Source organism: Python bivittatus, unplaced genomic scaffold, assembly GCF_059951505.1.
Source record: "Python bivittatus isolate LINGU-HERP-01145 unplaced genomic scaffold, Pbiv_v1 ctg000610_np1212, whole genome shotgun sequence".
In the NCBI taxonomy this organism is placed as follows: Eukaryota; Metazoa; Chordata; class Lepidosauria; order Squamata; family Pythonidae; genus Python; species Python bivittatus.
In genome coordinates this window covers 1-12,869 of record NW_028277088.1, presented here as the reverse complement: position 1 = coordinate 12,869, position 12,869 = coordinate 1, and the positions used below count along the sequence as shown (strand labels likewise).

Below are 12,869 nucleotides of genomic sequence, written 5' to 3'. Positions count from 1 at the left end.
GTTTGGGGGTCCCATAGCCAAGGGGTCATAGAATCCTAGAGTTGGAAGGTATCTCAGAGGTCCCCTGTCCCACCCCCTGCTCTATTCTGCCTTGCAGGGTGAAGTTCACTGAACTGAGGAAGGAAGCTGCGTGAGTCTCCCCATTTTTTCTGGGCACTTGTCTTTCTTATGTGATCCAGGGACCCCAACTGGAGAGACATAAATGGCTCTGGAGGGATCTCAAGACAGGCAGGGTCAAGAGGGGAGCTTTTCCAACTAACTAATTTTATTAAAAGGCATACGCTTGTGGAATCAAAACACAGGACCCAGCTGCAAAATAATCAAGGCTTCGCTGCAGTGTTTATTAAGCGGTACGTGCTGGAGGGGACCCCACCAAGGGTTAGTGGGAGACACCCCCTGCAAACAAAAGAGATGCTCTGCTATTTGCACATTTCAGGAAAGGGGAAGGGAAGAACGATGGTGCATACGTATGCATGTGATGATGCAGGCGTGCATAAGTAAGAAAGATCTCAAGTTACTTTCTGCCCCTCTCTCTCTCCGCTATCCACAAGGGAAACAACGGCCGGTCGGTCCAAGGTGCCAAACACCAGGAGGAGCACGTCCTCCTCCAAGGCAGACGCCTCGGTTGCTACGGGATGTTTGTGATAAGGAATTTGTTGTTGTTGTTTAGTCGTTAAGTCGTGTCCAACTCTTCGTGACCCCATGAACCATATTGCGCCAGGCCTTCCGGTCCTGATAAGGAATTTACAGCCAGCCTAATTCCCACCAGCTTTGAAGGTGCTGCACATTCTTTTATATTTCAATATTATTAAGGCGCTCCCATTCATCAGAAGCCTCTAAAAACTGATTTTCTTCAAGCTCATAACCTCTCTCTCACACACACACATCTCTAACGTAACAATGAGATGTCTGGGCTTCTGTGTCCAGTCCCGCTGTGCCTCTCCTGATGGTCAGCATTTCCTGTTGTCCTGGAGCAAGTCCAGGGCCATCCAGGCTCAGAGAGTCTTGATTCAAAAAGAAGGCCATTGTTGGGGCACCTGCTTGCCAATCTTATCTACTGCTCGGGTTCAGCCAATGGGGGCATTCCCCCAGGACCCCAGTCAGCCACTGTAAGAGATGCTTGAGAAATGGGGAGGGGAAACCAGTTCCGGCATATGCATTCCAGTGCGGGACCGACGTCTGGTCCAGGTTCCTTCAGTCCTGGCTTCTACTTGTGAGAGATGGATAAAATATCTGTTATTATTGACAAAGAAATAGTAACTTGAGCATGCTAAGAGTGCAGCTGGAATACTAGGTACCTAGCTGCCAAACGCTCTATCTCAAACTAGGAGAGATCAGGAGACATTGCCATGGTAACCAAGCGGCCCCAAGAGCCACAGGAAATGAAGAGGGGGAGATATCTCTGGGATGAGTTGAGGTGAGAAAACCAGTCTGGAGCAGTTTGACCTGTCTAAAGTGACACTTAGCAGAGATCTTATAGGAATGAGTGAACTCTTGCCATCCCAACCTTCATTACCATAACAAAAACCACACCCCGCATAGCTAATCACCTATTTACCATGAACATGTAATGTATGTAGGATGTAGCATGTAGGGGTCTGTAGAAAGAAGTAGGCGGGCGGCTAAAGATTGTGATCTCAGAGTAGCCCTCAGCCAGCGGGAAATGGGGAGAAATGAGCATCGGGATAGGATAGTATAAAATGTGCTGAAATCTGTAAGGGGGGGGGCTTCTTATTTGCAACGAAGCTCACCAGCCTTTGCAAACGCTTCCAATAAAACTTTACTTCTTCGAGAGAGATTTGTGCTGCTTGTTTCACACATCCTGGAGCTGGAAGCAGGTTCCTCCGCTGTGGAAATACGTATTTCTTCGGGGGCTCTCGCTGCTGCTTGTGGAGTAAGCCTCTGAGAGCCACGCGAAGGGCAGGAGGTCCTCTCTCCCAGCTTAATTTCTGGGACTTTTTCTTTCCAACCCTGAACTCAGCCTTCCCTCGCACATCCCCCTTAGGCAGGGAAGCCGCTGCTCTGAGGGACGGCGGTTTCCCCTTCCCCGAGTTTCCTTTGCTGCTGCTTTGAGGTGTTAACAGGACAGGACAGCCATCGGATCACCTTTGCTGCCCTTCCCGTAGTAGCGGCGGAGAGCTGCCTTGGCTCCCGTTGGCTTCCGATTCAAGAAGCAAAGCCTGGTGCGTTTCGTCACTCGCGCTCTTGACCCGGGAACACCACTGGCTGCAGCGCCTTGCTCTCCTGTGCAGCAAAGGCAACGTTGGCAGCGATGGGTTTTCACAATCCAAGATGCAGCTGTTGTGCCCGAAGTTCCTTCCGATCAGAATTTGTGATACCAACTGCTTCTGCAGCCGCAAGAGGAACATCGAAGCTCCACCCGGCTTTGATGGGCATCGCGGCTGCCATCCTACCTTTTCGGACCACACCCAGCGGCCACCCCAAAAGCAGCAGTCGGGGAACACCTCTCTGTGGCCAATCCTCGGCCAAGGTGGGGGCCCCCTGAGGTTCCCTAGGACCCCAGCCCCGGAGTATTGGCAGCTCTCTGGGCGCTCCAGAGGAGGGCAGACCGAGATGTGGGTCTGGCTTCTGCGCAGGATCCGGGGCTGCCTTTCCCCGGCAGGGGTCCTTCTGCACGGCCTGTGTCAGGCAGGAGGGCAGGAACCCACTGCGCTGAATCTCCAGGGCAGGCCGCAGGAGTAGCTGACATCCCTTCAGGCCGCGAGGAGGCTTCCCTAAAAGCCGGGGGGTCAGGGGGCACCACTGTCTGGGATGCAGCGTCCCTTCCAGACTCCGGAGTTCTGCCCTGGCCAGCCCTGCGGAGGAAGGCGGCTCCGGATTCCACCAGCGCTGCCTTAACTGCTCCGGCACCAAACGCCGGGGCCGCCCCCCTCCAGCAGAACAGGGATCGGCCAGCGGAGCGGAGAGACCCTCGGGCGGCCCTTGGGTCGGCCCCGAGGGGCAGGGGGACGGGGGAGCGGGCCGAGCTGCGCTGGGGGAACTTTTCGCACTCTCCCGCTGCTGCAGCCAATCGGGGGCCGAGGAGTCTCCGCCCCCCCCATCCGACCCGAGCGCGCCGCCAAGGGAAACGCGGGTCTTGCGCGGCGCTTCACAGAGAAGCACGAGCGGCTCGTCGAGCGAGGAGGGAGTTGGCCGCGAACCCCCCCCGCCGCTGCCCCCGAAGGACGGACTCAGGTAGGTGTCCGGCTGCTGCGCTCACCTCCTCCCCTCTCCGCGGACAGGAAGCGGAGGGGGCAGCCGAGCTCACCCTCGCCCGGCAGGCAGGAAGAGCGTCCGGGGCTTCCCTCACCTACTGCCTCTGCCCCCCCCCCCCCCCCCGGCAGTGCGAGAAGGGCCGACGAAGAAGCGGCTGCGTTTCGGTAACGTTTTAGGGCTTCGGGTCCGGCGGCGGGAGGGGCGGGGGGCTGCAGCTTTCCCACCCAGCGAGGAAAGAAAAGGGTCCGGGCCCAGGTGCTGCTCCTACTACCGGAGCGGGACCGAAGGCGGCCAGATCACCACCCGCAGCTCTGGCGGGTCTCCGTCTTGCTTGCGAAAGAGGGCGGTCTCTGTGTGTTTTGGGCTTCGGGGAGACTGGTGAGGTCGGCCCGCTCAGCCTAACCCGCTCCGTGATTCGATACGCTCAAAAGGCAGAGGAGGAGAGGGATATTGCCCTGACTTTCCTGGAGGAGGGGGCAGACCCTCTGTGGTGGGTCTGGAAATCTCACAGCTCCTCCTCATCTCAGTTTGCTTCCAAGAGACGAGTCCCAAAGCCAGGGGCACAGCTGTGCAGAGAAGCCAGTCCTGGTAGCCATGAAAAAAACATCTTCTCCTTGAAAACCTGGGGGGGGGGCTAAGTTACGTGTAGCCCCCCACCCTGTGATGTTCCTAAGCCCCAACCCCAGGCTGGCTGCAAGGCCTAACCAACCCCAGGAGCCCAGGAACTAGTCGGTTCCCTTCTGGGGCTTCCCCAACGGGTCACTCTGGTTCCCTTTTTTGCTGCCAAACTGAAATGGGCACTGGGGGGTAAGGGCCGGGGTGGGGCTGAGCCAGCTCAGAGTGGAGCCCCAGCAGCACCTGGCCAGGACCGCAGCATTGCCGACTGACTGGCGTATACAGTGGCAGTATACTAGCACCGATCCATGGACCATTCACTGAGGTGGCTTGAGAGGGTTCCCACATGCCCACACAAGCGGCAAGGATGTCAGACTCTGCAGATGGCCTGGTCGTTGTTTGTGCTGCCCCCCCTTCCTCCCTGTCTTGCACGTGTGACCAGGGTCAACCCCAGCTCCCCCCTTTGGCCAGTCCCATCAGGCCCAGACTGACCCTCCCCCCGCCCCGCAATCCCATCCCAGCCTCTGGCCACCTCAGTGGAGCCCGAGTGGGCAGCCCCGAGGAGTCGCCGCCACGGAGCGGCCAGCCGAGGAGCCCCAACGTTCCACCGGACATGCCCCCCATTGTCCCAACGCTCCGCCCGCCTCCCGAGGGGCTCCCCAGCCCTGGTGCCCCCCAAAGGGCCCTTTGCCCAACGCCGCCCGGCTTCCCCAAAGCAGCCGGCCCATCGGATCCCTGGGATCTCCGCCTTGCGGCCCTCAACATCTCCCCCCAGTCCTGCTGTGCTGCCTCATTGTGGCATGTGTGTGTGTGTGTGTGTGTGTTCCTGGGAGGGATGAGCGAAATACACCAAGAGTGCATGCCAAGAGTACATGTTCCCAGCAGGGTCACCCACGGGGTGATGGTCATCCCAGCTGCCCAGCTAAAGCCAGCAGGCACCTCTGTCGGGCAGCAGCGATAGAGGCAGATGCTGGAGGCAGAGGGTCACTGTGGTCACAATGGCAAAGGCGTCCGTTCGTTCTCTGCGGGAGAAGCAAATGGCAAAGCACTCCTGTGTTTTACCAAGAAAAACACATGGATAGAGGACGCGGTGCCAGGTGATGCCCCTCAGGTCAGATGGCACTCAGCCTGCTGCTGAGGAAGCGCCGAGCACCTTTCGGGGTCCTAATGGCGCTGACGAGGTGGCTAGATTAACGCCTTTGGGGCGTCTAGTTGCCGATGTTGCCGGGCAGGAAAAGAACACCGAAGCTGCAAAGACAGACAGAACCCGGTGGGAGCGTGGAAGGCGAGGAGCACGGACGAGGGAAGCTCAGCACGGGGGAAGATGGACGCAGCGACCACTCGCTGGCATCTTAGGCACCAGCGGATGGAGGTGGACTGGGACTGGACACTTTGGGTCAGAAGGCCACACTCAGGACGCGGAAGGCAAAGAGGAAATGGCGTTGTTTCACAGTTGGGAAGGGTACGGCAAGAACAGCACTTGGCTCCAGTGCAATCAGTGGCCGAATAATGTCGATTAGACTCTGCGGACGACCCTTCAACGCGACGCTCGTGCAAGTTTGTGGTCTGAAATGCAGCAGCAGAGGAGGCTGATGAGTTTTGTGATCAAGTTCAACTTGAAAGCGACAGAACTTGCAAGCAAGATGTGCCGCTTGTGACTGGAGACTGGAAAGCCAACGCTGGAAACGTGAAAGGGGAAAAAGTGCAGGTAGTCCTCATTTAGCAGCCACAATTGGGACCAGCAACTTGGTTGTTAAGCAAAGTGAACACTAGGTGAAACCGCGACTGGGCTTACGATCTGACTTCAGCTTTCCTTTGCTTTGCAGACCTGCGAAGGTTGTAAATGCGACGATTGGTTGTAAAGTTGTGTTTTCGAATGATTGCTAAACGAGTAGTCCTCGACCTACAACAGCAATTAGGACCGGAATTTCCATTGCTAAGGGATGCGGTTGTAAAGCGCGACTGCATTGTTAGCAATGGCAAGCCCTGCAGTCCCGGTTGCCGCCATTAACTGAATCCCACAGTTGTTAGGTGAGGCAACTTCCTGCCACTTTCCACAATCAAGTCAGTGGGGAAGCTGGCAGGAAGGTGCAAGTCCCAGAGGCTTGCAGGTAGGCCGGCCGGCCAGCAGGCAGGCAGGTAAGTGGCTGCTGCTGGGCGGGGAGGGTGCAAGGGAGGCACCCTCAAGGAGGGTGCATGGGGTGTGAGGGGTGCATGAGGGTGCGGGGGAGGCGTGGTGAGGCTCGGGAAGGGTGCACAAGGGTGTGAGGGAGGTGCAGGTTGAGGAGGGGGTGCAGGGGGGTGAGTGGCCAGTGCGGCGCAAGCACAGAGGGGCTGGGGAGGGGTGCGCAGGTGGGGGAGACTTACCCGGCAACTTGGGGCCTTCCCTGCTGGCTTCCTCATTGACTTTCTGGGGAGCCAGCAAGGAAGGTGGCAAATGGCAATCAGGTGATCACAGGATGCTGCGACCACCGTAAGTGCGAGATGGTTGCCAAGTGCCCAGATCGCGATTATGTGACCCTGGGGGTGCTGGGATGGCCAGAACTTTCAGGATTGGCTACACATACCACTCGTTCAGCATTGTCATCACTTCAGATGGTCGCTGAATGAGTAGTCATTAACTAAGGAACACCTGTACAGTCAGTACGGTGTCACGTATAACCTGCTCTTGTTTTCACTTGCTTATTTACCGCATGCCACGATGTCCTCAAAGAGAAAGGGAAAGAACCCCGGTTCAGCTGAAGGAGGTAGCAAGACGCAAAGGAAAGCTGAAGTAAAATTGTAGTCACGGTCACGTGATTTTCGCTTAACAACTGAGTTGCTGGTCCCAACTGCAGTTGCTAAACGAGGACCGTCTGTGTATTATTGCTAAAAGGAGGCTGAGGAGCTCAGTTACGGCGTCTTTGCCTTCCCATTGTTTGGGGCCCCTCTTTCTTATGAAGCAGGCACTCAGTGAACATTGCAGTAATCCTGGTTCTCCTCCTCCGTGTTGCGCTCTGTTCTGAATTTTCCACGGCACCTTTGTGGCCAGATAGGTTTGCAGCAAGCAAAGGAGCCAGGCCGGGGTGGGTGGGTTTGACATTAACTGCTCTCCGCGAGACCCTTCCATACAAGCTTCGGGTGGCGTGGCCCCCACTAAGGTGACAGAGTCTGGACGATGGATGGAGAGGGGAGGGGTTGCCCTGCACCTTCCGGGGAGCCGGCCCTGGCCTCGCTCCGAGGGACGTTCGGCGCTTCACTCTCTGTGGTTGGTTTCAGGCAGGAAGGCAGAATGGAAGGTGCCCTCCAGATGCCAGCCCTGGGCCGCCCGTTCCAGCTGGGGATGCTCTACGACTGCCGCAGAGAGTTGCTGATCCCAAATAAGTCTCCCCCAAATCCCCCGCAAGGCTTCCGCCACACTGGGGCTGCACCGGCCTTCCGGGATGCAGGAGGAGGCAGCCGGGGCCCCCAGGAGCCTCCCCTTAATGACCGGGCCAGACTCCGGTGCTCCCCAGGCAGCCAAGGACTCCTTGGGGAAGGGGCGGGTCAGAGAAGTCAGGGTTCACTTGGCCCTCTGACTCGGGGGGTCAACAGCTAGCAGAACTCGTGTCCCCCCCGCCCCCTGAGTCTGGAAATGCAGAACCAGATAGGAATCAGCCAGGAGAAGGAGCAGGGCCGGATTGGCGTAGATGCTGGATGGATCGTCTGGTTATCCTGGGACTCGTTGGGAGCCCCCCGTGCCCGCTTTCTGCCGTATTCCGGGCGTCTGTCGAGGAGTTTCTGCCTTGATGTGGTCTGAAGACGGTGGGCTTCCCTGGACCTCATTCCCTCTTTCCCGGGGAAGGGGCCCGCTTCTGCTGAAGCTGCGTCTGGCGCGTGCTTCAGGGAGCCCAAGAATCAGAGGGCAGCTGTGCTGCTTTCAGAGATAAAAGGACAAGAAGCAGTGCAGAATCCTAGAGTCATAAATTATTGAGACAAGTGCAAAAATACCACAGCTGGCTCGCTTTGCCTATTTGTTTATCCAACGTCTACAGCTTTCCTGTTCAGAATCTGCAACCCTTGTTGTGCCATTTCTGTTCCACATGGCAAATTGAGAAGGGGCTTATTCATATGAAGCATTTTTCTTTTTCATTGAAAGCCCTAAAATGTATTATGAGTGGCAACTTTTATGAAACCGTTCCTGCAGGCATTACTTTGTGGGATGCTGATCTTCTGCAGAAGGAGGCAACTCTGGAGGCCCAACGCCAGGCTGAATTTCAAGTCCTGGCATCTGAGTCTCTCCGAGACAAAGCCTCGGCCCTCGGCCTGAACGGGTCCCTGAGGGCCAGCTTCTTCGGGGGGCTTTTCGAAGTGGGGGGATCGGCCGCCTACTTGCAAGACAATAAGCAGTCCGCGAGCCATGCCCGCGTGACTCTTCACCATTCGGCTACTACTGAATTCAAGCACCTGGCAGAGAGCCATCTCAGCAGGAAGAGCGTGTCTTACGAGAAAGCATTTGAGGAGGGGTCAGCCACGCACGTGGTCACGGCAGTGCTCTACGGGGCCCACGCGTTCTTTGTGTTTGATTGTGAGGCTTCCAGGCCTGAAGCGGTCCAGGACACCCAGGGGCGTCTTCTGGGGATGGTCCGGAAGGTACCAGCGGTTGCAGCAGAAGGCAGAGGCTCCCTCAGGTGGAATGACGCGGAGAAAGAAATTGAGGGGAAGATCACCTGTACCTTCTATGGCGATTTCCCTCTGCAGAATAACCCAACTACTTTCCAAGATGCCCTGGAAACCTGTGCCGGTCTCCCCCAAATCTCGAGTGGGAAGGCGGTGCCAGTGACGGTCTGGTTGTATCCACTGGTCAAGCTGGATCCTCAAGCGGCCCACGTGGTGCGCGATGTCCCACTGAGCTGGCTCAGGGAGGTGGAGACTCACTTGAAGTCGCTAACGAAAGTCGACCTTAGGTGCAACGATCTGATAAAGTCTCCCGTTGCCTCTGTCTTCCCGGAGGTGAGGGAGAAAATCAAGCGGCTGCAGCGGCTTTGCCGGCGGCACGGCCAGGTTTTCCAGCAAGAGATAGGGCAGAATCTGCCGGCTGTCCGTGGGGGCAAGGAGGACGCTGCTGTTTTGTGGGGCGTCTTAATGCGCTTGAACCAGACCCCTTTCGATAGGCAGGCACTGAAGACGTTTCTTGCCAGAAAGGAGCAGGAGGTGGACTTCGTGGGGCTTTGCCTTTCGCAGCTCAGAGGCCTGGAAGTCATCTCTGCTCAGAACGAGCTGGATGGGATTTTGTTTGACCGCAAAAGCAAGCTCGTCGTCTCATTTACGTTTACTTCCTTACGCAGCGAGGAGCCTTATTTAAGTGATTTGCAAGAGTGGCTCCGGAGACCACATTTAGCAGGAAGGGCAGAACGAGCACCGGTAACGTCTTTCTCAAAGAAGCAAACGTCTAAACTGTGGTTTGAGGATGAGGAGAGGAAGCAGAACATCCGCTGTGCTGCTCGTTCCCTTTTGGACTTTGTTGAGATCAACAGAGGAAGAGGCGACGTTCGGTTCATCGTCTCCTCTGCCTGTGACGAGAGCAACCCGGGCGCTTCGGTTTACCTCTACGAAGATGGAAAGCTGGTCAACGCCCACCTGGAGTTGCCCTCCAGGCCTCCCCCTCCTGAGGTTGAGCGAGTCCAACCGAAGGGGGTCCAGATCAGTGCTAATCCGGTGGCCCATGGGGGGGCTTCCGTCTCCAGGTATCAGGTGGAATATCGGATTGCGGGAGAGGAGGAGTGGAGGAGCCTCCCTACCGAGGGTCCCAAGAATAAGTTCACCCTGGAAGGCGTGCACCCAAACGCTGAATACCAGTTCCGATGCGCTGCCGTGACTCAGCTCGGGCTCAGTCGGTGGAGTGAGGAGGTCGCTTGGGCCTGTCCTATGGGGAGCCCCGGAAAGGTAACCGTGAGGCTTCTTCGGCCCACTCTGGCTGAACGCGAGGAGGAGTGGCAGAGCAGAGGGCAGCCTGGCGCCTCCTGCAGCGGTGGGCACCCCTGCCACCTCTCCCCCCGCGCCAGACTCTGAAGCTTCCTGAAGTCCAGGCCGCCGGGAGAAGCCCAGAATCCCCGCTCGTCTCCGCCAGCGCTTCCCCTCTGCTGCTCCAGAACAGGGGGTGGCCCGGGGGGATCCTCTCCACACAATGACCGCGCAAGCCAACTTGGTTTGTGTGAGAGGGAAGACTTTGGTCTCCTTGCCTCACCCACTCTTTGGACGCCCCACACAGGTGAACATGCCCTGGGCTCTATTAGAGAATCCAGAAGTTGGCTTGATTGGGAGGGGCGGGGCAGGGGTCGGGCTAGGCGGCCCCCTTCTCTGAGCGTCGGAGTTCATCTTCCTCCTGGGGAGGGTGATCTCCCCTGATTGCTCTCCTGCAGCTTCCCCGGCCCTTCATTCGATCTCGCCCCGCGCGTGAAGCCCCAGCCCCACAGGCCTTCTCTTCTAGAGAGAGATGCGGGCAAGGGCCGCCTGGTAGCTGGAAGACCACCAGAGGTAACTCGGGGGTCCCCTACGTTCTTCTTACGGTCTTGCTTTTCTTCTCCAGGAGGCTCGTCTGCAAGGAGAGAGACGTCTAGAAGTTGGAATGCCGTATAATCGGGAAAAGAGTAAGATGCCTTGTTTATGTACCGCTCTGTTGGACCAGAACGTTTGATTTTATATTAATACATTTCCACGGAGGCCTTTTAGAAAAGGGGGCTCAGATGCTGATGTGGAATCAGTATTTTAAAAAATTGGGAAAGCAGGAAAAATGAGCGAATGAAAAATCGATCTGAATGTTCGGGCGCCCTCCCAGCTGGCTAGGAGTCGTCTGAGAAACCGCAGGAAGAACCTTTTTTCTATTGGCAAAGGTGAACTTGCTGAACTAACCTGATAATTTGGAGGCCTTCTGCATGTGTTCGGAAGAGCCTTTTTTAAATCAGATCAAATTTTCAATCAATTAAATCAACTGGATTGAACGGTTTGATGTGACAGTTGAACTGGTAAAGATTCAGTGACCCAAATAGATTTTGACTGAGCTTTGATCGATCGAACCATGGATTGGAGCTGGATTGAACTGAACTGATCACCTTTACTCCGTAGTGCAAGTACAATTTCAGTACCATTCCCCTCCACCACCTCTCCCCAAGTTTCAGCAGCAACGATACAATCGCTCTGTGTATAATTTTGTGGCGCAACAAACAAGACTCCCTTTTCAGGTTATTCATCCAGTCAGCCCCAGTGATGATGGTGGTTGGGACGCCCACCGCCCCTTCTCCTTCCTGCACATCCGCTCCTTTCCGATCAGCCCCTTGGCTCTGGACCCTCCTGGCCCATCAGGTGGCGGGGCTCAATGGGTGGGGTGGGGGACGCTGACTCTGCCCACCGTACAGAAAGCAGAGGAGCAGCTGTAAATGGCGCCACCCACGTCCGCCCGCTGCTGGTTCCTTGCGGTCCTGTCTCGCCCGGGACTGAAGGTTTCCCCTCGAGAAGCCGGTGGGGCAGGACGTTTGCAGCCGCAGGGCCCCCCCCGTTTTGGGGCGGAGCGGTTTATCGGTTGGTGGTTGGCTGGCTGGCTAGTCCGTATGGCTACCCATCTCCGATTCACGGCTCTGGAAAGCCAGCGATGTCTGGACAAGGCTGGCGCAGCGGGAACCTCCCCAAACGGGCCCTTTCGAAGGAGAGCCCTGCTTTGGTGCGATTTCTGTCAGGTCCAGGCGGTTTTAAAGCTGCCTGTCCCGGGGCTCCCGGGAGAAGACCCCCGTGCTGCCTCCTCAGGCCCTCCTGAGAGGTGAAGCGTTGCCGGAGACCCCTGCCCCCTTCCAGGACGCGGCAGGGCCGGAGGAGCCCTGCAGCCGGGTCGGCCTGTCCTGGGCGGGGGGGTGGAGCCCTCCCCTCGCACTCCCCAACAGCTGGAGGGGGAGCAGCAGGGGGGGGCCCGGGCAGCCAGGACATCTCCTCCTTGGGCCAGACCAAGATTTGGTGTGACGTATTTTACCGCTTCCCTCTAGGCAGCGCTCCGCTTTTGTGACAGGCTGTGGGAATCGCCTTGGGGGACAGGAGGAAGAGCCGCAGCCAGGGCGGCGGGCAGGCGGGAGACGCCTCAGCCTGCAGAAGGAATGGGGGTGGAGGAAGCGCCTCCCAGGGGACCCCCCCTCGTCCTCCGGAAAGGAGAGGCCGGGAGGGGAGGGGAGGGGAGGGGAGGGGAGGAGGGCTTTCAGGCTCGCAAGCTTCTCTTCCTGTAGCCTTGCAACGAAGGCTTGGGTTCCTTGTCTGGCCTACCTCGAAGGGCTGGCAGCTTGCTTAAGGTGGTCCCAAGACGCACCGCAGAAAAGCCACGTCTTTCCCGGCGGGGTTATGGAAACAGTCGAGGAGGGAGAGAGTTTGGCGTTCAAGTTTCCGAAGCCACGATCCCGGCCCTGTAGCCCCCAAAGGGTGGCTGGCAAGGAAGGGCTGACCGAGCAAGGCTCTCCCGGCTGGCGGGGAGGGGGATCCCTGGATCTGGTTTCTCTCGAGGCAGCCGTTCCTTGGACTGATTCCCTCCCTCTGGAGCGCCCATCTCTGCTGGCTCAAATCCCGGGCAACCTCCCTCAGCCTGGTGGTGCCCAGGCCGTGATGAGCTTCTCATTGTTCGTACTTGCCTAGAAATATGGGGCTTGTAGTCCAGATTTGTAGTGGCCCAGGGCTGACCCAAGGAGCCCGACCATCCAGAGTGACCAGAGGGGTGGTCCTCGCAGTTCCACTGCAGGTTTTCTTGGACTCGAATAAAAGGGGAAGGGGCTGCCACCGGGTGCTGGCAGTAGCAGTCTGGGCTCCCACCAAGTTCGGAAGGTGCTGACCTTTAATGTTCTGTGTTCCTCCTTTCCATGTGCCCTGGAATGTCACCCAGAAAGAGCCTGGCATCCAGATGGTTCCAGCCCTGAGACCCCGGATCAAGACCTCTGCCGAGCCTCCCACCCCGCCTTGGGTAGGAGTAGACAACAGGGTACGATCTGCATATTGCTGATACCGAGCCCCGAGCAGCGGTCTCTGCAGGGGGGTCAAAGGAGGAACAAGAG

The 12,869-nt window shown here is 57.5% G+C and overlaps 1 protein-coding gene across 1 annotated transcript; it reads left to right on the top strand.

Moving 5' to 3' along the window:
* Positions 1 to 3,303: 3,303 nt before the first annotated feature.
* On the top strand, positions 3,304 to 12,856 carry LOC148214536 (stonustoxin subunit beta-like; the record flags this gene model as incomplete). The annotated part of the gene is made up of 4 exons (XM_088150492.1): positions 3,304 to 5,539; positions 7,090 to 9,735; positions 10,379 to 10,439; positions 12,701 to 12,856. Coding segments are annotated over exons 2-4 (2,032 nt in total), but the record flags the coding sequence as incomplete, so codon positions are not given.
* Positions 12,857 to 12,869: the final 13 nt, after the last annotated feature.